This window comes from Cornus florida, unplaced genomic scaffold (genome assembly GCF_030987335.1).
Source record: "Cornus florida cultivar Cherokee Brave unplaced genomic scaffold, ASM3098733v1 CherokeeBrave_3.0.0_Hap2_Chr06, whole genome shotgun sequence".
NCBI classification, from domain to species: Eukaryota; Viridiplantae; Streptophyta; class Magnoliopsida; order Cornales; family Cornaceae; genus Cornus; species Cornus florida.
The window spans coordinates 82,315,793-82,340,350 of NW_026775576.1; the positions used below are offsets into that span (position 1 = coordinate 82,315,793).

General features: G+C 33.3%; 2 protein-coding genes and 1 long non-coding RNA gene across 4 annotated transcripts; all 3 read left to right on the forward strand.

The window, feature by feature from the left end:
* Nucleotides 1-194: 194 nt before the first annotated feature.
* LOC132312355 (alkane hydroxylase MAH1-like) lies at nt 195-6,760 on the forward strand. The gene has a single exon (XM_059810697.1). The coding sequence runs from the start codon at nt 4,973-4,975 to the stop codon at nt 6,500-6,502; it is 1,530 nt and encodes a 509-aa protein (XP_059666680.1). The 5' UTR covers nt 195-4,972; the 3' UTR covers nt 6,503-6,760.
* Nucleotides 6,761-8,572: 1,812 nt separating this feature from the next.
* LOC132312356 (uncharacterized) lies at nt 8,573-11,231 on the forward strand. Its single transcript, XR_009483249.1, has 2 exons — nt 8,573-9,786; nt 11,059-11,231. It is a non-coding gene; the product is annotated as an uncharacterized LOC132312356 (long non-coding RNA).
* Nucleotides 11,232-13,535: 2,304 nt separating this feature from the next.
* LOC132312357 (alkane hydroxylase MAH1-like) lies at nt 13,536-19,365 on the forward strand. 2 transcript variants are annotated; one of them, XM_059810700.1, is made up of 2 exons: nt 13,536-13,923; nt 17,673-19,365. In XM_059810700.1, exon 2 carries the CDS (start codon nt 17,722-17,724, stop codon nt 19,132-19,134), a length of 1,413 nt encoding a protein of 470 aa, XP_059666683.1. In that variant the 5' UTR covers nt 13,536-13,923; nt 17,673-17,721; the 3' UTR covers nt 19,135-19,365. The 2 variants fall into 2 exon arrangements, with proteins under 2 accessions (XP_059666683.1, XP_059666682.1); XM_059810699.1 differs by lacking the exon at nt 13,536-13,923 and having other exon boundaries at nt 13,930-19,365.
* Nucleotides 19,366-24,558: the final 5,193 nt, after the last annotated feature.

Here is a 24,558-nt window from a genome sequence, read left to right on the forward strand (position 1 = left end):
AATTTTTCCTTATTTTTTTTTCTTGGCCAGAGGCACCCACTTTAAATGATAGTCAAATTAAATTTTTAAATACATTTAATTAAATAAACACTTAATCTATTAAAAAATTAAATGTAAAATTAAATTAACAAATAATACGTAATTTGAGTAAAAAAAATTAAAAATGATAACACCGTTATTTAATTTGGTAAAGGCCCCAAAAATCAGAAACCATAACTTCTTTAAAACTCTCCCTGAGCTTTTCCAACTGAAGTATGTCCCGTGCCATTAAAAAATTTAAATCACGAAAATAACCTTATTATCTTCATTTTATCCTGTATTTAAGCTTTGTACTCATCTTCGTCGTCCCATTCAATCCATCAATGGACTCAATCGATTCAGTCCTTCACATGATCGTCTCCCTATTTTGTCTCCACATTTCATCTCTGACATTTGGTCAGAACCCAAACCAATTCTTCAAAATTTCTACAAATGTTTATGAACAGGAACTGAAAATGATGAAAACCCTAAACTTCTTGTTTGGGGATTAGATTCGAAGATGGGCAAAGAAGTGATCGAAAATGGGTGAATACAAAAGAGGGCGGCGACGAAGTCAGAGTGTCGGAGTGGGAGGTGGGTTCGCCGAGTGCTGAGATTTCTCTTTTTCAGAAACTTTTCTCGCCCACGTCGGCGTTCGGCATGTTGCCGGAGTCCGCCGGAGTATGGTTGGCATGAATCAGGCATTCATCCAGTCTTTTGGTACAGTCTCTGACACTTATTTTATTTTATTTTATATATATATATATAGTCTCTGACCCTGTTTTCATCTACGAGTACTAAGTTTCAATATCAACTATTTCGTTTGTAATAGCAGTTGGATAAAAAGGTAATGCCATCCAAGAGCCCTATCATGTAGTCAAGTGCTCTGCTCCATAAAGATTGAAATACTTACTCCCTCTATCATATATTAATTGTCTAATGCATTGTTCCATTTTCAAATTACTAGGTTTTTCTTTCAAGTATAAATAAGTATATCACCAAGTTGGAAGATTTTAGCGAAAGATAATAATGAAAAGAAGATAAACTGACTTTTAAATTAGATAACTAAATTGGGACATTCAAAAAGAAATGAGGGACTACTAATATGGAACATATAGAGCTCAACTATTGTCCGGCGGATTGAGAAGTCTCTCTTCATAGCAATACTCAAAATAATTAAATAAATTAATAAATAGAAGACATTATTAGTGTGGGATAGGTTTCCTTAAAAGACCATTACCTAGAAACGGTCAACTCGAGTACCAGATTAAATGGATGATATGGGCTCTCCAAGGCCAGGAGGAATTATTTACATTTAATCTTTCTTCTGTGGAATACAATTTTAACTATCTCACGAAGAGAACATTTTTTTTTCAAACCACCGGGCCTCTAGCTCAGATAATATGTTTGGAGAGCTTAAGAGTTTGTGCCCCATTAAGAGCATGTTATGGGTAATGAGTGTGTGTTTGCTTTAACTTTCGGAAAATAGAAAAGAAAAGGAAAAAAAAAAAAAATGAGAACATTTTTGTTTCACTAATCAATTTTTTCAACGATCTTAATTAATTCAGTCAGATTAGTAAGATGCCTAATACCCTTGTTGTCCACATTCATTCTTGAGTTCAAATAGAATTTAGATGGCTACAAAACAGAATTTAGTTAATTAATATGTAGGAAAGCCGACATGTTAATCACAACAAAATGGCCTCAGTAATGACACAGATAAGGAGGAAGACACCTTTCATGGTCAAGAAAAAATAAAATGGAGGGTGACCCTATTATAGAAATTCTTTATACAACAGATCTTTTTACCAGATGACCAAATAACGTTAGTTTATATATATGATATATTTGTGTGTGAAATAGACAATATGTCATATATTATCTAGATACTTAGATGTAAGCACAACCTGGAGTGTTGTTACCAAGCTCACTAGAGAGACCACAAAATATCTCTCCCTTGCCCCCTACAAAACACACACACACACACACACACACTCTCTCTCTCTAGTCTCTACCCACCTGCTTTTCATGGGTTACTTTCTCAAAGCCATAAAAGTCATTCATGCTATGTTTGGTCGTATGGAATTCGTGTTTTATAATTGGAGAAAATTTAGTTCAAACTTTAAACTAATTTTTCTCCAACTCCAATTCCAAGACATCAATCCGTGTAGCCGAACATAGCATCACAGTATTTGCAGTGGGTCTAGACCTTGCTTTCTGTACTTGGCATGCATGGGATCTATTTTGAAGCACTTGGGACTAAAAGCACATGCTAGCCTTCTAGAATTTGCATGAAATGCTAATGACCAGTACTCTTACCTACGTTAATTTACTAAATTTTGTAATTAAATAATTTCTCAGAACAATTTGCTTCAATATTTAGATTCAACAATACCATGAAAAACTCATCCCAAATTAATTATATGGAGAAACTTTGGCTTCAAACATGTAATGAGATACCCCACCGTAGAAGTCACATCTCATAAAGCTAATACGACACAGATCAAACTAAACTGATCTCAAATTAATCATCTCAAAGGTCAATTATAGTGGTAATTAACCAGAGAATATAAATAATAGTAAGTAGTATTTAATTTTCGTATCCATTTACTCTTTTATATATATTTTCCAAAATTGTGTTGGTTGAGCAAATTTAGCTGAGGAAAAAAGAAAGCTTCTTTTTTTATTAAAAAAAAAAAATGTCATTAACACGAATCATAACACAGAGAGATTAGAGAGGCTAGGGAGGTAACCTAAGATACAGTAATAAGACTTACTGCTACATTTCTGTCAACACATCATCCCACGTCTCGCAGTCATGGGTTGTATGTAACTATGATGATTTGCATACAACCCAAAAATTTTCTACTTGCATGTAAAAAAGACAGATGCCCAAGTTATATCAGTAATATTGTGTTTGGGAGCACCAAATCGGTGCTCTGAATTTGGGATCGGAGGAAACTTAGTTCAAAATTTTAACTAAATTTCTTCCAATTCGATAGCACGAGAGTATTTACTACTACATTTCTGCATGTAAAACATTATGCATGCCAAGAAACTACTCCATCATATATATACAACGGTTATGGTGCATGGAATAATAATTTAAGTTTGGGACAATCCAAAAGTATGTGAATATGTCCAAAATTAAGGACCATTTAAGACAATAACTGTCCCCTCATAGATACATACTTTTCCAATGTCCAAATCCTTCAAAATGTGATAGGTGCTCCATTCATGTTAAGAGGGTGAATATCCTATATATATGTTTCTGCCCATTTAGGCCACTCCTGATTTTGTTTTCTTATATATTGGCTTGATATTGAGTGTTGCATCCTATTACTTTCGTTTTCCTGTTGCTTGCATCTTCATGATCATTCATTTGTTGGTTAGCTAATCATCTCTTGATTGGAGTCTTTTGTTTATTTTTTCTTCTTCCTTGGATGGATTTTGGGTCTGGTTGGTAATTCCAAGGATTTTCAGAGACATCCTATCAAATTTGGCGTTTGCCACTTTGCCAAGAGAGACAGCATATGTGCAGCTCTCACTTGGTTCTTGTTATTGCTAAAGTAGTATTAGTTTTTATCAAACGAAGTGTTTTTCTAAGCAGTTTTATCAGTTGCTTCTACAATTACACATTAACTTCACAAAAATGAATGTTGCTTCAAAAGTAGGACACCCAGACAATACTGTTACCACGAATTGTAACTTGACTAAAATAGTACTTATGGTGGTTAAGGATGTTACCATTCGCTAGACGTACCTTGGTCCTTTGAACTAAATTCTATTAAGAATTGCACTCCATTTTATAGTGTAGAAATATCTCAGTCCATCCTTTCTCTTCTTGTAACATGAAAGTAACGGTTGAAAGTAATAGTACTCTACTTGATTATTTTGAAAAATGGTCCTCTTCATTTTTTATTTTTCATTTTTATTTTTATGTTTTTGTGATACATGACATTAAATTATTTAATGTTCTCACTGGATCATGTTTCATTATATTTCATATTATTATGAAGTGTTTATCCATTTAATATATATACTTGAATTTTAATAGATGAATCGAATTCTGCCAAATAACAGGGATTCACACACTGAAATCAAATGAGACTTGGTATGATCCAGTCTATGAAATTCCTTTTCAATACACTTGGTCCGTATAGTAAAATGATATTAGATGGATCCACATTTTATGGGCTCAATGGGTGAGAAAGTATTTTTTCAAGGATAAGAGCTTCTGGTATTTGAAGATTCTAGACAATGCTTCGTGGGTATGGAGGAAATTACTTCAACTTAGAGGAGTGCATTCAAGATCTATATAGATCCACCAACTCAGGAACGGTGCCAGTAATTGCTTTTTGAAAACGTCATTCAATGACAATATGTCATAAATTAAATGAATTTGAAACTTTTCTGATGCATGTGGTGAATGTACTAGGAAAAATTAAAAAATGTGCTTGGCGCGGTGTGGGTGTGGGTGGGGAAATTGAAAGGAGAGTAAATGATTCTTTAGTTCCATGTGGTGCAATGTTAATTCCTTAAATTTGGTATACATCCTTGCTGGTGGGTGTGGGTGGGGAAATTGAAAGGAGAGTAAATGATTCTGTATTTCCATGTGGTGCAATGTTAATTCCATAACTTTGGTATACATCCTTGCTGGCTCTTTCAGAGCCTACATAGGCTCGTAAGCTTAAGCTATTGGATAGGTGTAAAATTTATATCCTTTGACACACCACCTCACGTGTGACCTTATTTTGGTCCAACACGTGTGTTTTTCAATTTTTAATTACCAAGGTGACGGTAAGGTTTGAATTCGAGATCTTTGGCTCTGATACCATGTTAACAACCATCTACTCCAAAAGTTTAAGCTACTGGAGAAGTAGAACTTTAATATCATATCCTCTATAAAAACCAAGCATGGAAACCTTAAAACACCACACCTCACTCTGCTACAATGGCAATCTTTTCATACCCTGAGATACTCTTACTGCTACTATGCTTTATTATTGTTCTTTGTTATAGGAGAAGGCTGAGAAGCTACCTGCAGCTGACAAATTGGCCTCTTGTCGGTATGCTGCCGGGGCTTCTTCGAATTGCTAACAACCTCCATGAGCTTGCCACCGTGTTTCTCAAGCAAAATAGAGGTACAGTTGAGTTTAAAGGCCCTTGGTTTGCTAAGATGGACATGCTGATCACTGCTGATCCTGCCAATGTCCATCACATCTTAAGCAAAAACTTCTCAAACTACCCCAAAGGCCCCGAATTCAAAATGATTTTTGAAATGTTAGGAGATGGGATTCTGAACACTGATTCAGAGTCGTGGGAAGCCCATAGGAAAACCACCATGCCCATGATGAACCAGGACAAGTTCCGCGACCTCTTAGAGAGAAGTAGCTGGCAGAAGGTGAAAGAAGGGCTAATACCGGTTCTTGATCACATCTCAGGCCTAGCAACTGAGGTTGACTTGCAAGAGTTACTTCAAAAGTTCACTTTTGATACCATCTGCATGTTAGTTTTGGGCCATGATCCAGGCAGCCTTTCCATTGCCTTACCACACATTCCATGTGAGAAGGCGTTTCTTGATGCGGAGGAAGCCATATTCTATAGGCACGTATTGCCAGTAAGCTTATGGAAGTTGCAAAAATGGCTTAAAATTGGAAGAGAGAAGATGCTGAGAAATGCTTTGCTAGACATTTATCAATTTGTGTATCAGTGCATTTCAATGAAGCGCAAAGAAAGTGAAAGCAAAGCCAAAATGGTGGAGCACCAAGAGGAGGAGGGTAATTATGACTTGTTATCAGGATTCATGAAAGCGTACAATGGAAAGAGTGGTGCTTCTGACAAGTTTCTGAGAGACACCTTAGTGAATTTGATGTTTGCAGGGAAAGGCGGCATAAGTGCTGCCCTCACTTGGTTTTTCTGGCTCATTTCAAAAAACCCTTCAGCAGAAATCAAAATCCGAGAAGAGATCAAAGCGAAGTTGCGTGTCAAAGAAGGCGATAGATGGAGGTTTTTCAATGTTGAAGAGTCGCGTAAACTAGTGTACCTTCATGGAGCTTTGTGTGAATCTCTAAGATTGTTCCCGCCAATATTTATAGAGCATAAAACCCCACTTGAACGAGACATCCTTCCAAGCGGCCACTGCATTGCTCCTAGTACAAGGGTGTTGCTATCTTTTTATTCAATGGGGAGGATGGAGACAGTGTGGGGCAAAGATTGCTTAGAGTTCAAGCCGGAGAGGTGGATTTCAGCGCGAGGAGGAGTCAAACATGAACCATCCTACAAGTTCGCAACCTTCAATGCAGGACCGAGGAGTTGTCTTGGTAAGGAGGTGACTTTCATCCAAATGAAGATAGTTGCATCAACCATTATTCATAATTATCAGATTCAAGTCACAGAAGGTCATCCTGTTTCCCCCAAAAATTCAGTATTACTCCATATGAAGCATGGTCTGAAGGTCAGGATTACCAAAAGGAGTGTTTGATGAACAAGAAACAACTGGAAGATCAGGTGGTCTTCGGCAATGTCTTTTCTTTATTTTTTTTCTTGGCCAGACGCACCCACTTTTGCCCCTGTGAGACTTAAACCCTTGTCCTGCTCCGTTAAAAGGCGAGAAAATAACATTATGCTATATAACCCTAGGTATTATCTTTATTATTATAGCTGTAACATTATGTGTCAGCACCATGTAATCGCAAGTTTATTAATTAATACAGTATACGAATAAAATTGTGTGTTCCAATGTATCTACATTCACATTGTATTTATTTAGCCAAATTCGGATTAAACCGACTCTTGAATTCGCCGTTGAGATTACTGTTAAGGCCTCGGTGGCTGCATTAATTAATGGTAGGCAAATGAGACGTGCATGCTGAAGTTCCCAATCTTTTCTAAACCAAACTAAAATGATACCAGTATTGCAGAAAATTAACAGCATGCAGTTTACTGGTTAAAATTTTCTTAACAGTTTTATGCATTATTGAACAAAACACTAATCCGAATTACCCTTATGATTGGTAGTAAAGTGATACTGATATCAAGGATCACTGATCTGCATCGTCTTTTTTACTTTTTGGTTCAAATTCTAGCTACATGTCTTGGTTGGTTAGCCAAAACCACCTCCTCCTCTCTCTCTCTCTCTCTCTCTCTCTCTCATCCAAATAGGGCTTTTACCTAGGTTTTTATTTTTATTTTTTAAGGTAATCGGTATCTCTCCTTTTACATGGTCGGGTAAAGTTCGAACTTTCACCCGCACACATGGCTCAAAAAAATTATTTGTATTTAAGAAAATCAAATCTTATACCTTATCAGTAACATGATATTTCATGAGACACCATGCCCAAATAACTTATCACTGTAGAAAGATTTTTTTTTTGCAGCATTTATTTGCAAAGAAAGTGAAAATCTAAATTACCAAAAAAGGGAAAAAGAAATGAAGTTTTGCTCTCTACTAATTAATGGTAATGCACAATTATGGTAGGATATTTTAAAATTTTCAGATGGTCATACATGATAATGAAAGAAGTAAAAATCTAACCTTTTAAAAATGGAAAATGGTTTACTTGTGGTCAAGATGTTTCCACAACACTTGTTTGGATGATTTTGAAAAGGATGCGACTACTCATGCATGCACTGTGATTTTATTCAACCTGACCGTAGTGTTTCTATTTAATGAAATTCAGTGATGTTTACCTTTCCAACCACCCCCACCCTTTAATTTTAAGTGTTAAAATTTTAAAGTGATAATTAAAAATAAATATATTTTTAATAATTTTTTAATTTTTAAGCGTTCAACATTTAATGATTAATGATGTTTTAACAACAAAAACAAAACGTGTATGAAACGCGTCAAAAACAAAACATGTACCAAACAGTCCTCTAAGCACTCAACATTCAAAGATAAGTAATGTCCATATCACTTAAAAATTTTTCCTATTTTAAATTAAACTTACAATTTTAAATGATATTCAAATTAAATTATCAAATACATTTAATTAAATAAACACTTAATTTATTCAAAAATTAAATGTAAAATTAAATTATCAAATAATACCATTATTTGAGTAAAAAATAATAATAATGATAACACCGTTATTTGCTCTTAACTCTGTTCTTTCTTCTTCTGTCACTGATTTGGGGCTTCTTCTACCCTCGCGTGTGAAAGGGACGCCCTTTTTCTGTGATTGTTCTTTTTGTTTCTTAGTTTTCTGTCCCTACTGGTTTGATAAAAATAAAATTAAAAAAATGAAAAAAAAAAAAAAAAAAAAAGAGATAACACCGTTATTTAATTTGGTAAAGGTCCCAAAAATCAGAAACCATAACTTCTTCTTTAAGGCTAACATTAGTTATGAGGGAAAGGGAAGGGAAGGAAAAGAAAGGATAATTTTAAACTTCCATTGCGTTTGGTTGATTAATAAAGGAAAAGAAAGGGAAAGACAATAATTATATTTGGGAAAAGAAAGGAAAAGAAATAAAAGGGAATTATTTTAACATATAGATTATTATACCCCTTTATATTTATATTATATATATATATATATATAGTTTCATGTACTTGCCAAAAAAAAATAATAATAATAAATAAATAAAAATTAGGGCAAATCATTTCAGCCTCCCTAATCCTCCATCTCTATTACATATATATATATATAAAATCTTTAACTTGAGGCCATAAGAAAAGAAAAATAAAAAAATAGGCCAAAGCCTCCCCAATCTCGCTCCATCTCTGCAACTCCTTCTCAACACTGAACTTGGCCTCTCTCTCTCTCTCTCTCTCTCTCTCTACAAGAATCAGAAATTCAAAACCCATATATTTCCAGTTTATCTATCTGTTTGCAAGAATCAAAAGTTCAAACCCGTATCGATGTATCATTTCAGATTGTTCAGAAAATCCAAAACCCATATCCTTCAGTTTCCATGGCTGCTGTTCCAGTTCGGGTCGCCGTTCCAAGCTTCAATCACCGGCGGTCTCTCTCTCTCTCTCTGCAATCTTGAGGGTAAAATTAGCATCTGAAATCACCCATCAAGCCTCTCCTTCCCTTTCCCTTCATTTCCTCCCATTTTTGGGAGGTTAAGAAATCTACTGTTGAAGGCACAAGCTAACCCTCCAAACCCTTCCCTTCACTTCCCTTTCCTTCCAACAATTTTTGCCAAACACACATTTTTAATCCCCCTCCATCACCTTCCCTTCCCTTTCCTTTCCTCCCTTTTCTACTCTACCAAACTGATCCTTAGGTAAAGGCCCCAAAAATCAGAAACCATGACTTCGTTAAAACTCTCCCTGAGCTTTTCCAACTAAAGTATGTCCCGTGCCATTAAAAAATTTAAATCACGAAAATAACCTTATTATCTTCATTTTATCCTGTATTTAAGCTTTGTACTCATCTTCTTCTTATTCTCCGTCGTCCCATTCAATCCATCAATGGACTCAATCGATTCAGTCCTTCACATGATCGTCTCCCTATTTTGTCTCCACATTTCATCTCTGACATTTGGTCAGAACCCAAACCAATTCTTCAAAATTTCTACAAATGTTTATGAACAGGAACTGAAAATGATGAAAACCCTAAACTTCTTGTTTGGGGATTAGATTCGAAGATGGGCAAAGAAGTGATCGAAAATGGGTGAATACAAAAGAGGGCGGCGACGAAGTCAGAGTGTCGGAGTGGGAGGTGGGTTCGCCGAGTGCTGAGATTTCTCTTTTTCAGAAACTTTTCTCGCCCACGTCGGCGATGGTTGGCATGAATCAGGCATTCATCCAGTCTTTTGGTACAGTCTCTGACACTTATTTTATTTTATATATATATATTATTTATATATAGTCTCTGACCCTGTTTTCATCTACGGGTCCTAAGTTTCAGTATCAACTATTTCGTTTGTAATAGCAGTTGGATAAAAAGGTAATGCCATCCAAGAGCCCTATCATGTAGTCAAGTGCTCTGCTCCATAAAGATTGAAATACTTACTCCCTCTATCATATATTAATTGTCTAATGCATTGTTCCATTTTCAAATTACTATGCTTTTCTTTCAACGAACAATGGACAAACCCAATCACAAAAGAAACCATAATAAAATATAATTGGGTCCAATTCAACAAACCAAACACATTGTTAGTCTATAGAAAAAGACCTAGACTCAATGTTTTATTATTGTTAATATAGTGAAATATTAATTTTTATTCTTGTAAAAAAAATAAAAAATAGTAATAATAATAATAATAAAAACTTTGTTGACTAGTTTCTTGTTAAATTGGGTAATTTATTATATAATGGATTAATAACTAGTCAAGGGCGAAACACATAGGTCTTATTTTTATAATGTGAATTTATTGATAAGGAATATATATATATATATATATATATCTTGCATTCTTGCAAGTGTTTGTTTTAATACTTATATGAAACATATTTTAATGGATTCTTGACTTTGAAAATACATTAGAGTTTGAAGTGTAAATGTGTTTGAAGGTTGTAAATTGTGGGGTTTAATTGAATGACTTACTCATAAGAATTCTATATTTAGAGTATGGATGACACACTAAACAATCATGTGTTTAATTATTTTTAACTCTCCCTATTTTACAATTCTGGCTCCACCCCTGTATACCAGTAATGCAAAAAATTAACAGCATGCTGTTTAGTGGTTTAAATTTTCTTAACAGTTTTCTGCATCATCGAACAAAACACTAAATCTGAATTACCCTTATGATTGGTAGTAATTTTTTTTTTTTTTTTTCCCAATTGGATATTCACACATATTGTTTTCATTGAGGTTCGAACTCCTGACAGGGAGATAGAGGCCTTGTACTGTTAGGCTACAGTGGTATTGGTATTGGTAGTAATTAAAGTAATACTTACTGATATCAAGAATCACTCTGCATTGTCTTTTTTACTCTGATTATAGTTCAAATTCTAGCTACTTGGGTTGGTTGGTTAGCCAAAACTACCTCCTCTCTCTCTCATCCTAACAGGGCTTTTGCCAAGGAATTTTTATTTTTATTTTTATTATTTATTTATTTATTATTATTATTTTTTTTAAGGTAATCGTCGCTCCCTCAGTCCTTTTACACGGGTTGGGTTCGATCTTTAACTCGCGAGTGTGGCCCTTGTTTGTGCCATAGCAGGTGACTTATCACTATATTTTTTGAACTAAATCACATAAACTATTTGTGTTCTTGTATAATATTTTGATTTGTCTATTAATTTTTCTCTATGATCTTAAAGTTTTTTTGCAGCTTTTATTTGCAAAGAAGTGAAAATCTAACCTTCAAAAAATGGAAAAAGAAATAAAGTTTTGCTCTCCACTAATTAATGGTAATGTACAATTATGGTAACATATTTTAAAATTTTCAAAAAGGTCATGATTGATTGATGTAAGAAGTAAAAATCTAACCTTCCAAAAAGGAAAATGGTTCACTTGTGGTCAAGATGTTTCCACAACACTTGTTTGGATTATTTTGAAAAGGATGCCACCAATGCATGCAACAGAGGAAGAGCGGGGGGAACTGTGATTAGATTTCTTGGCCTCCGATGACTCTGATTTTATTCAAACTGATTGTAGTGTTTCTATTTAATGAAATTCAGTGATGTTTATCTTTCCAATCATCCTTATACTAAGTCATACAATCTTTCTCAGGTGTTGCTCTTACTTTTCGAGCGTGCTTTTGCTTTCACACCCTGCACGCACTCTCACTCAAATTTTAACTATTTATGATTTAATTATGCCACTCTCATGCTCTTACTCTCGAATACGCTCTCACTACCAATCCGGCTTTATGTGACTTAGCCCCCACCCCTCAAAAAAAAAAAAATTTAATAAATAAAGTGATTTTTTGGCTTGAAATAAATGATTTATTCTAAGGACATTTCGGTAATAAACATTTAATGGTCATTTAACCTTATTTTTTTCATTTTATCCTTTATTAATTACGATTAATTGAAGATGATACTCTAGTGATATTTTATTATATTTAAAATAGAAGTTTTAGGGTTCAAATCTTTTTAGGAGCAAAGTGGGGTGTGAATAAAACTGAAAATTAAGTATTAAAAATTTTAAGCACTTCAATTTTTAAGTGGTAATTAAAATAAATATATTTTTTAATAACTTAAATGATAAGTGGTGTCTTGACACAAAAAAATAAAATGTGTTCCAAATAAGCCCCTTGAGCATTTAATATTCAATGATAAGTGATGTCTTAATGCAAAAAATAAAATGCGAACCAAATAGGTCCCTGAGGGTTCAACATTCAATGATAAGTGATGTCCCTATTATTTAAAATTTTATCCCATTTTAAGTGATGCTTACAATTTTAAATGATATTCAAATTGGGTTATCAAACACATTTAATTAAATAAACACTTAATCTATTTAGAATTAAACGTTAAATTGAATTATCAAATAATACCATTATTTAACTTAGGGGTAGCAATTCGTGTTTACGGGTCAATGGGGCGGAGCTAGTGTATGCCCAGGGGGGCACGTGCCCCTCTGGCCTAACCTTGCTTATTATAATACATATACTAAATTTATGTATTTTTATATGTATATGTGAAAATATTCATATAATGCCCTTCCTAAAATTTTTATTTTTTAAAATTATCTCTTAAATTTTGTATTTATTCTCTTTTTTACTCTTTAAATTCATTTAATTTCCTTTAAAAAAAATTTCAAATTTTCCTTTTTGAATCAAAGTACAATTTTTTTCCTTTTCAAAATTTTCTCATTTTTCTTTCATTTTTAAAATTTTTGTTAACTATTTATCTTTCTTAAACGACTTATTAATTGACATATTATTTTGACTAATTTTTCTTCTTTGCCACTTGATTTGAAGAATCTATATTTATTATCATGGGGTTTTTTTTTACACTCTGCCCCTCGCCAATTTAATTTCTTGCTCCACCAATACGGGTCATAATCATGTTCTATCGATTTAAGGGTATTCTACTAAATAACTTAACCCGAACACGACCCGTTTAATAATTGTATCATGAACTCTCAATACTAACTCGTTTAATGGCCTATTTACTAAAATAAAAAATTATATTAGTAAAATTATTAATAATACTCAATTAAATAACAAATACTAGGAAGATATAAGTTTCAATATAATCAAATTATTAACTAGTCTCTAGTTTATATAATCAAATTATTAACTAGTTTCTAGTTTATAAGGAGTAAATTATAAAACACAAGTTTAGATAATTATTTTGAAATTTAAATATAAATTTGTATATGACAAGTAGAGTTAAACAAGTATAAATAAATTAACACAATTAACTAAACTGATTAATCGTGTGAACTCATTTATGATCAAAATTCGTTCATATTGTGTTGGCTGGTAATGTCAATCTTTGGCACCCTTAATTTAACTTGATAATGGCCCAAAAATCAGAAACTTGACTTCATTATTAAAACTCCTCTCAACTATTTCAACCAATTTTTTATGTCTCGTACCACTAAAAACTTTTAATCACGAAAATACCCTTATTTGTTAAAAGTATTTTTTCTTATTCTTCGTCATCCCATTCAATCCATCGATGGACTCCATCGATTCAGTCCTTCACATGATCGTCTCTCTATTTATTTCCACATTTCATCTCCGACATTTGGTCAAAACCCAAACCGATTCTTCAAAATTTCTACAAATGTTTATGAACAAGAACTGAAAATGAAGAAAACCCTAAACTTCTTGTTTCGGGATTAGATTGGAAGATGGGCAAAGAAGTGATCGCAAATGGGTGAATACAAAAGAGGCGGCGACGAAGTCAGAGTGTCGGAGTGCGAGGTGGGTTTGTCGAGTGCTGACGATCTGACTCCTCCTTTTCAGAAACTGTACCCGCCCACGTCGGCGTTCAGCAAATCGCCGGAGTCCAGAGCATGGTCCGGCCATTTATCGAGTCTTTTGGTACGGTCTCTGACAATTTTTTTTTAGTGTATCTTTTTATTTGGGTAATTTACAGTTACCTTCCTGCAGATATGTCAAATTACGCCCGCATACCCTCTAGTTTGGATATTTACGCTTAGCTCCGTAACTTTAAAACTTTGTAACAAATACACCCTCCGGTCAGCTTCCGGCGTAGTCAATGACAGTCAATGCTGACATCATCACCATCTCAACCACAAAATGACTATACTGCCCTTGAAATTTCTGTGAAGACAATCCTGTCCTCCTTAAGAAATTATAATTACAAAATCACCATCTAGGTTTTGATCCGTATTCTCCCCCTTCCGGCGACAATCATTTTTATTTTTTTGCTCTCTCCTTATATACCCAAATTGATACAAGAGAACTAAGAACAGATTCAGAGTGCTCCTTGTATATATATATACACACACTGTAATCCTCAAATTGATCCATATATATACACACTGTGTAAGCCCTAAATTGATCCATATAGGTGTCGTCAGCGCCACAAAGTGTTATACAGAACCACGAAGAGTTGCAAATATTATAGGAGAATGTATTATGGGCATAAGTGTAAATTTACACTAAAGATTTTTTTTTATTATTATTAAAATGTATTAAAATAACAAGGGTAGAAAAGTAAATTCGTTTCTCCCGTGACCGGATATGAACACCAGTAACTTGCAGTGGAGGTAAGCGTGAATATCCAAACTAGAGGGGATGCCGGCGTAATTTGACATATCTGCAGGGGAGGTAACTGTAAATTACCCTTTTTATTTTTATTTTTTATAATTACTGTCTGACCCTGTTTTCATCTACTAAGTTTCAATATCAACTCTTTAATTTGTAATAGTGGTTGGATAAAAAAAGTAATTCTATCACAGAGCACTCTCATGGGCATCTGCTCTGCTCCATAAAGATTGAAGCAGTCCCTCTATCCAAGAGGAATTATTTACATTTAATCTTTCTTCTGTGGAGTACAATTTTAATTATCTCACGAAGAGAACATTTTTCTTTCATACCACCGGGCCTCTAGCTCGGATGATATGTTTGAAAAGGTTAAGAGTTCGTGCCCGATCCATTAAGAGCATGTTATGGGTAACGAGTATTTGTTTGCTTTAACTTTTGAAAAAAAAAAAAAGGAGAATATTTTTGTTTCACTAATCAATTTTTTCAATGATCTTAATTAATTCAGTCAAATTAGTGAGATGCCTAATACCCTTGTTGTCCACGTTCGTTCTTCAGTTCAAACAGAATTTAGATGGCTACAAAACAGAATTTAGTTAATTAACATGTAGGAAAGCCGACATGTTAATCACAACAAAATGGCCTCAGTAAATGACACAGATAAGGAGGAAGACACCTTTCATGGTCAAGAAAAATTAAAATGGAGGATGACCCTATTGTAGAAATTCTTTAATCAACAGATCTTTTTCTAGATAACCAAATAACATTAGTTTACCAAGCTCACTAGAGAGACCGCAAAATATTTCTCTTGCCCCATACAACACACACACACACTCTCTCTCTCTACCCACCCGCTTTTCATGGGTTACTTTCTCAAAACCATAAAAGTTATTCATGTTATGTTCGGTTGTATGGAATTCGTGGTTTAAAATTGGAATTAGAATTGGAGAAATTTTAGTTCAAACTTTAAACTAATTTTTCTCCAATTCCAAGACATCAATTTCATGCAGCCGAACATAGCACCACAGTATTTGCAGTGGGTCTAGACCTCGCTTTCTGTACTTGGCATGCATGGGATCTATTTTGAAGCACTTGGGACTAAAAGCACATGCTAGCCTACTAGAATTTGCATGAAATGCTAGTGACCAGTACTCTTACCTGCCTTAATTTGCTAAATTCTGTAATTAATTAGTTTCTCAGAACAATTTGCTTCAATATTTTGATTCAACAATACCATGATAAACTCATCCCAAATTAATTATATAGAGAAACTTTGGCTCCAAACATGTAATGAGATACCCCACCTTACAAGTCACATCTCATAAAGGCTAAAGCTAATATGACACAGATCAAAGTAAACTGATCTCAAATTAATCAACTCAAATGTCAATTATAGTGGTAATTAACCAGAGATTAGAAATAATAGTACGTAGTATTTAATTTTCATATCCATTTACTCTTATATAAATTTTCCAAAATTGTGTTGGTTGAGCAAATTTAGATGAGGAAAAAAGAAAGCTTTTTTAAAAAAAAAAAAAAAAAACTCAGAAAGGGTCATTAACACGAATCATAACACACACAGAGATTAGATAGGCTAGGGAGGTAACCTAAGATACAGTAATAAGAGATTAGAGAGGCTAGGGAGGTAACCTAAAATGGGATAGGTGCTCCATTCATGTTTATTGGGTGAATATCCTATATATATTCTTCTGCCCATTTAGGCCTCTCCTGATTCCGTTTTCTTATATATTGGCTTGATATTGAGTGTTGCATCCTATTACTTCCGTTTTCCTGTTGCTTGCATCTTCATGATCATTCATTTGTTGGTTAGCTAATCATCTCTTGATTGGAGTCTTTTGTTTATTTCTTCTTCTTCTTTGGATGGATTTTGGGTCTGGTTGGTAATTCCAGAGACATCCTATCAAATTTGGCGTTTGCCACTTTGCCGAGAGAGACACCATATGTCCAGCTCTCACTTGGTTCTTGTTATTGCTAAAGTAGTAGGAGTATCAAATTTGGCGTTTGCCACTTGATTGTTTCGAAAAATGGTCCTCTTCATTTTTTATTTTTTTTGTGATACATGACATTAAATTATTAAATGGGCTCACTGGATCGTGTTTCATTATATTTCATATTATTATGAAGTGTTTAACCATTTAATATATATACTTGAATTTTAATAGATGAATTGAAATCTGCCAAATAACAGGGATTCACACACTGAAATCAAATGAGACTTGGTATGATCCAGTCTACGAATTTCCTTTTCAATACACTTGGTCCATATAATAAAATGATATTTAGATGGATCCACATTTTTGTGGGCTCAATGGGTGAGAAATTATTTTTTTCAAGGATAAGAGCTTCTAGGATTTGAAGATTCTAGACAATGCTCATGGTTATGGAGGAAATTACTTCAACTTAGGGAGAGTGCATTCAAGACCTGTATAGATCCGCCAAGTCAGGAACGGTACCAGTTCTTACTTTATGAAAAGGTGGTTCAATGATAATATGTCATAAATTAAATGAATTTGAAACTTTTCTGATGCATTTGGTGAATTTACTAGGAAAAAATAAAAAAATGTACTTGGCTCGGTGTGGGTGTGGGTGTGGGCGGGGAAATTGAAAGGAGAGTAAATGATTATGTAGTTCCATGTGGTGCAATGTTAACTCCTTAACTTTGGTGTACATCCTTGCTGGCTCGCTCAAAGCCAACATAGGCTCGTAAACTTGAGCTATTGGAAAGGTGTAAAATTTATATCCTTTGACACGCCCCTTCACGTGTGACCTTATTTTGGTCCGACACGTGTTTTTTTCAATTTTTAATTATCAGGGTGACGGCGAGGTTTGAATTCGAGATTTTTGACTCTGATACCATGTTGACAACCATCTACTTCAAAAGCTTAAACTACTGGGGAGGTGGAACTTTAATATCATATCCTCTATAAAAACCAAGCATGGAAACCTTAAAAAACCACACCTCACTCTGCTACAATGGCAATCTTTTCATACCCTGAGATACTCTTACTGCTACTATGCTTTATTATTGTTCTTTGTTATAGGAGAAGGCTGAGAAGCTACCTGCAGCTGACAAATTGGCCTCTTGTCGGTATGCTGCCGGGGCTTCTTCGAATTGGTAACAACCTCCATGAGCTTGCCACCGTGTTTCTCAAGCAAAATAGAGGTACAGTTGAGTTTAAAGGCCCTTGGTTTGCTAAGATGGACATGCTGATCACGGCTGATCCTGCCAATGTCCATCACATCTTAAGCAAAAACTTCTCAAACTACCCCAAAGGCCCCGAATTCAAAATGATTTTTGAAATGTTAGGAGATGGGATTCTGAACACTGATTCAGAGTTGTGGGAAGCCCATAGGAAAACCACCATGCCCATGATGAACCACGACAAGTTCCGCGACCTCTTAGAGAGAAGTAGCTGGCAGAAGGTGAAAGAAGGGCTAATACCGGTTCTTGATCACATCTCAGGCCTAGCAACGGAGGTTGACTTGCAAGAGTTACTTCAAAAGTTCACTTTTGATATTATCTGCATGTTAGTTTTGGGCCATGATCCAGGCAGCCTTTCCATTGCCTTACCGCACATTCCATGTGAGAAGGCGATTCTTGATGCTGAGGAAGCCGTATTCTATAGGCATGTATTGCCAGTAAGCTTATGGAAGTTGCAAAAATGGCTTCAAATTGGCAGAGAGAAGATGCTGAGAAATGCTTTGCTGGACATTGATCAATTTGTGTATCAGTGCATTTCAATGAAGCGCGAAGAAAGTGAAAGCAAAGCCAAAATGGTGGAGCACCAAGAGGAGGAGGGTACTTATGACTTGTTATCAGGATTCATGAAAGCATACAAAGGAAAGAGTGGTGCTTCTGGCAAGTTTCTGAGAGACACCTTAGTGAATTTTATGTTTGCAGGGAAAGGCAGCATAAGTGCTGCCCTCACTTGGTTTTTTTGGCTCATTTCAAAAAACCCTTTAGCAGAAATCAAAATCCGAGAAGAGATCAAAGCAAAGTTGCATGTGAAAGAAGGCGAGAAATGGAGGTTTTTCAATGTTGAAGAGTCGCACAAACTGGTGTACCTCCACGGAGCTTTGTGTGAATCTCTAAGATTGTTCCCGCCAGTATTTTCAGAGCATAAAACTCCACTTCAACCAGACATCCTTCCAAGCGGCCACCGCATTGATCCAAATACAAGAGTGTTGCTATTGTTTTATTCAATGGGAAGGATGAAGAGAGTATGGGGCAAAGATTGCTTAGAGTTTAAGCCAGAGAGGTGGATTTCAGCGCAAGGAGTCGTCAAACATGAACCATCCTACAAGTTCACGACCTTCAATGCAGGACCGAGGAGTTGTTTAGGTAAGGATGTGACTTTCATCCAAATGAAAATAGTTGCATCTACCATTATTCATAATTATCAAATTCAAGTCGCAGAAGGTCATCCCATTTCCCCCCAAAATTCAATGTTACTCCACATGAAGCATGGTCTGAAGGTCAGGGTTACCAGAAGGAGTGTTTGATGAACAAGACACCACTGGAAGATCAGGTGGTCTTTGGCAATGTTTTTATCTTTATTTTTTTTCTTGGCTTTTTGCCCCTATGAGACTTAAACCCTCTGTAGAAAGCCGAGGAAATAACACTTGGCTATATAGCATTCGGTATTATCTTTATTGTTTTAGCTGTAACCTTGTGTGATAGTACCATGTAATCCCAACTTTATTAATTAATATATGAATAAAATTGTGTTCCAATGTATGTACAATCGTATTTATTTAGCCAAAGTCGGATTAAACCGACTCTTGAATTCGCCGTTGAGATTACTGTTAGGTCTCGGTGGCTGCTTTAGTGTTTTTCGGAGGCAAGGTTTTCGAGCTGAATCGTGTAAACTGTTTGTATTCTTATATTTTGATATATCATTATTTTTACTTACTTATATATTGGCAACTTGTCCTTTTAGTCATTTAATACACTGAAATATTGTTCTCAACTTTACTCCCCCATGTGATCTTCAAGTGTGCATAAATGGTGTCTCACTGTCTCCCATGTGATTTTCAAGTGTGCATAAATGGTGGAGACAGTACGCTCTACATAGTGACATTGCTAATCTCCCCACATTTTAGCCAAAAATTTTCCAAAATTATACCAATTTCAATAACGAATTTGATGTTCAGGATATGGGATTTTTAATATTATGAAAAAATTGTTGACGTACTATTAAATAAGGCGAATTATGAAAAATATAATAATGTTGTGTTTGGAAACACTAAATCCACATGTTGAATTTGAAATTGAAACAAATTAAATTTAAAGTTTTAACTAAATCTTCTCTAATTTTAAACACAAATCACCGATTCGATGCATAGTATCATGGATATCGTTAAACAAGGTTTGAATTAAAATCTATTTTGCCACTTTGTTGATAAAGTCTAAACTCACATGGTGCATTTTTCTTGCATCATTCTGGAATTGATTACAAATTGTATGGTCGTGGACCAAGATAATCAGATGTATCAAAATCAAAAGCAACTTTCTGCACCAATTAATGGAAACGTACAATTATGGAAAGGAAAATTGAACCTCTCAAAATTAGTTATGGCCCAGATATTCCGTTTGTTTGCTATATCATGTTACTGATATGTACATGTCACTGATATTTTTCACCAATAAAAATATATTATTTTATAAAATTAATTTTATTTATTTTTAAAAATAACTCTCAGCCAGCTATTCGCAGTATTGATTTTCTACTGTATGTCTGACGTACCCGATATAAAGTTTTGACCACCTTTGCACAATAATGCATGGACCCAGATCTTTAACTGGTCCAAACATCAATTAAAATTCGTAATGAATAATTACCAAATTAAAAAAAAAAAAAAAAATGTAGAGAGCATTAAAGTTTATGCCCAAAATACTCACCATCATCCGGTGCCAAAAAAATATTTAAGAGTAGACTATTTGGTCGATAAATACAAAATTGATATTTCAACGATTTTACGTGGCAGTGTAAAAATAGATAATTTAAATTTAAAATATAAAATACCTTTCAAAACAAAAACTCTTCAAAATAAATTAACAAAAATAACTCTCTTTATTTACTGAAATGAAAAAAACAAAAATAACTTTCAAACAAAGTAACATTTGAAAATTTAACAAAATAATAACTATGATAAAAAAAATAAAAAAATAAAAAAAACATAAACAAATTAATAAAATAAGAATTTAGATTCTTCAATTATCAATTTTTGTTGATATTCAAAACTAAAGAATTTAAATTCTTCAATCATCGATTTTTGTTGATATTCAAAACTAATTTCTTATATAATTCTTATAAAAACATTCCAATATATTTCATAGTTATGCAAACCCGGTTTGTGAAAATGACATATATATATATATATATATATATATATGAAAAGAGTTTGTTTATGTATTATTCTAACTACATAAAAAGAAAGTGAGGGAAAGAATCATGTATGATGAGATGGAATTTTAGGATAATAAAGTTATGGAAATAATTGTGCTTGAATTGGAAGGATTTCTGTATAGTCACGTTATGGAAAGAACTGTGTTTGAGTTGAAATTTTAAGATAGCCACATTAAATATTTATAAGAATCTATTTTTATCAGGTTTTATAGTCGTCAATTAAATCATTTTCTAATATTTAATACTTGAATAATGCTCCCAACCAATGAACATACCGTGTTTCCATTATAAAAATTTATAAATTTGTTCGGAGTTTGAAAAAAAAAAAATAAATAAGTAATGAAAAATTTTGTTTCCATACTTTGACTATTTTTTTTCAAAATTTGTCTTGCACAAAACACACAAAAATAAATATTTTCACGTGAAAGAAATTCCTTTTTATTTGACATTCATATTTTATCCATTAAATTAATTGTGCAAAACAATTTATTTCTTTATTTTTTTACTAGGTTTCAAAGAGGTTCTTTGCAAAACAACTACGGAGTATTTCTTTATTTTTCCACAAGTTCATATATAATTGAAAACAACAACATACAATTAAATTTCTATTAAAAATTAGTATTAGTATTGCCATCAATTGTTTCATCTCTGTTTTTTCTTTATGTTTTGTTTCTCTTTAACCAATAATTAGTTCTACTTACACCTAAGAAAATATTATAAACCTATACCTAAGAAAATATTATAAAGTCTTATTTTTAATATAAATAATTATATTATTAAATTTAATAATTCATCATTTTACTATTTATTTGCTGAAAATAGACATCAACAAATACAAATTCATTTACTTTTTAGTATTTAAAATCATAAAGGTAATTTTGGTATGTTCAATCACTTTCTTTACACTTTCATACTATCCCAAATTAACAAATTAATATTTTCCTACAATTTTCTTGAATAAATTTTGACACTAACCAAATATATGTTAGAAAATAACTTTTCTTTTTTTTTTTTTTTTTGCTTATTTCCATCTAACTAAACGAACCTTAAATGGAGAGTATGGCAAATTAATATTAGTTAGGTACGCCAGACGATATTTAGTTGGCAATTTGTTGAAGGGGCCTAAATTTTTTAGTTTCTATAATTATTTCTTAACTTCTTCTTTTTTTTTCTCTCTCTCTCTCTTTTAATCTTCAAATTCCTTTAATTTACTTTTTTTTCCAAAAAAAAAAAAAAAAGGAAAAAAAATTGACATTTTTTTTTTTTACTTTTTAAAATTCTTCTTTTTAACGTGCATATTTAAATAATATTCTTCTTCTTCTTTTATATTTTATATTTGTCTTTTAAAATTCTTCTTTTTAATGTACATATTTGAATAATTTTTTTCTTCTTCTTTTATATTTTATATTTGTCATGTTATATATATATAGGCTATATATATATTACCTTCGTCCCAAAAATAGTGTCATGCTTTGGGAATCGTGTCAGTTCAATTTGTGAGAGTCACGATTTCTTAAAAATGACACTTTTTATGAAACGGATAAATATTACCTTCCTAGCGCGAAATCCTGGCTCCCTAGTCCTCCCCACCACCTCATTCACATGCAAATAAAAAAGAGTCTCTCACAAAGTGAGTTCACAAGCACAATAGTTATCATGGGCTCCACAAGAGACATTTGTCAATTTCTGGCGCAACTTGTCCTACGTTGTATAAATATTATTTGCTTTACACACTTTTTTTCGGTACTAACAATTTTTCGTAAAACACTTCTACATGGTGTGGAGCATGACAGATGATATTAGAGTCAATCCCTAGTCGAAAATGAGAGGCATGTACATGCCCAGGCCAACAAGGACCTAATCCCAAGAGGGGGTGATTCATGATTATGACGTCTCACATCACTTGAGGAAAGAATTCTTGACATTTATATATATAGACACTCCTTAACAATGTAAACACGTTTTGAACAAAATTATGAGCACCGAAAAAAAGGTGTACAAGTAGACAATAACTATATAGTACGGTGCCGAATCTTCATAGATGGCATCCATGTTGTCAATTTTATTATTTTCCAATAAAAATTCACAGCCACAACACAAAACCCTGCAAAGTAAATGGAATTGTAATCAATCTCAACCCTTTGAAATTCCCCTTTGATCACAAAAACCACCAAAAAGAGCAGCGGATGGTGAAAGCCTTCTTTATGCCAAACAAAAGTCTTGATTGCTTCTGAGGTTGTTGGATGAGAACTAGAATTTTAAGACAGAGTAGGTACTTTGGATTTAGAATTAAAAGAAAAATTTTATAATAAATTTTTTTCGATTCCAAATTCAAAACCGCCTATTCGGTATTTCTAAATATAGCATAATTCAATTATAAATTGAATTGATATTAGTATAGATTGATAACTAAAATATAAAATTTAGAATGATCCACCCAAATTCATCCAGTAGGTGAGTCGAACATATCGCCCCATCTTAGTGACTGATTTCACCGTCTCGAAACAATTATATAGCAAGTGATCCACCATTTCTAAATTGTCACTTATCCATAATTATTTTTTAAGTACAGTTACTATTTATTTTTTCTTCTGAGTTAAAGGTTACTCTAGAGCAAAAGTTTAAAATTTTGGTCACCAAAATTTAATTTTCCCTTAATAATTTTTGATATGGTAATTTAGGTTTGTATCTCAATATTGAGTGTTTCATCCTATTACTTCCATTTTACTAGTATTGCTAATTAGGTTGTATAATGACAAAATTTGATATGGTAATTTAGGTTTGTATCTCAATATTGAGTGTTTCATCCTATTACTTCCATTTTACTAGTATTGCTAATTAGGTTGTATAATGACAAAATTGAACTCTAATTTTTTTTTTTTTAAATCCGGAATGTTCAGAATGTTACCAACTCTTAGGGTTCCTCAACAGAAAATTAATGAAAAGGAGATAACTTTATACCTTTTTGAAAAATAAAGAGGGATACGTGTAAAAATTTCAAATTACAGGGGTTGTACGAATTTAACCCTAAGTTATATCGTTTTCCTAAGCCAGTTTGATCTGAGCTGCTTCTGCAGACATTACTTTCACAAAAATGAATGTTGTTTCAAAAGGTAGGACACAGTTATTAATACCGTTACCATTAGTTATGACTTGTCTAAAATAGTAATTGCGGTGGGTATGATACCGCAAAAAATAAATTCTACCAAGAATTGCACTCCATTTTATGGTACAGCAATATCTGAGTCCATCATTTATCATTTATCTTTCTTGTGACATAAAATTAATGGTTGAAAGTAATAGTACAGACTGTACAGTGTACTCTATTGGATGAACTCAAACCAGTTACTTACTAATAGACATAACATAGGTTATGTGACTATGTATGTGTCAGTCATATACCAGAAAATGGAGCAAGTATGAGATAGAATTTGTTACATTTTATTATTTTGAAAAATAGCCCTCTTCATGATTTTTTTTATTATTATTTTTTTTTCCTGATACGCAACATGAAATT

Coding starts and splice junctions, on each gene's coding strand:
- LOC132312355 (XM_059810697.1), top strand. CDS start 4,973: ATGGCAATCTTTTCATACCCTGAGATACTCTTACTGCTACTATGCTTT.
- LOC132312357 (XM_059810699.1), top strand. CDS start 17,605: ATGGCAATCTTTTCATACCCTGAGATACTCTTACTGCTACTATGCTTT.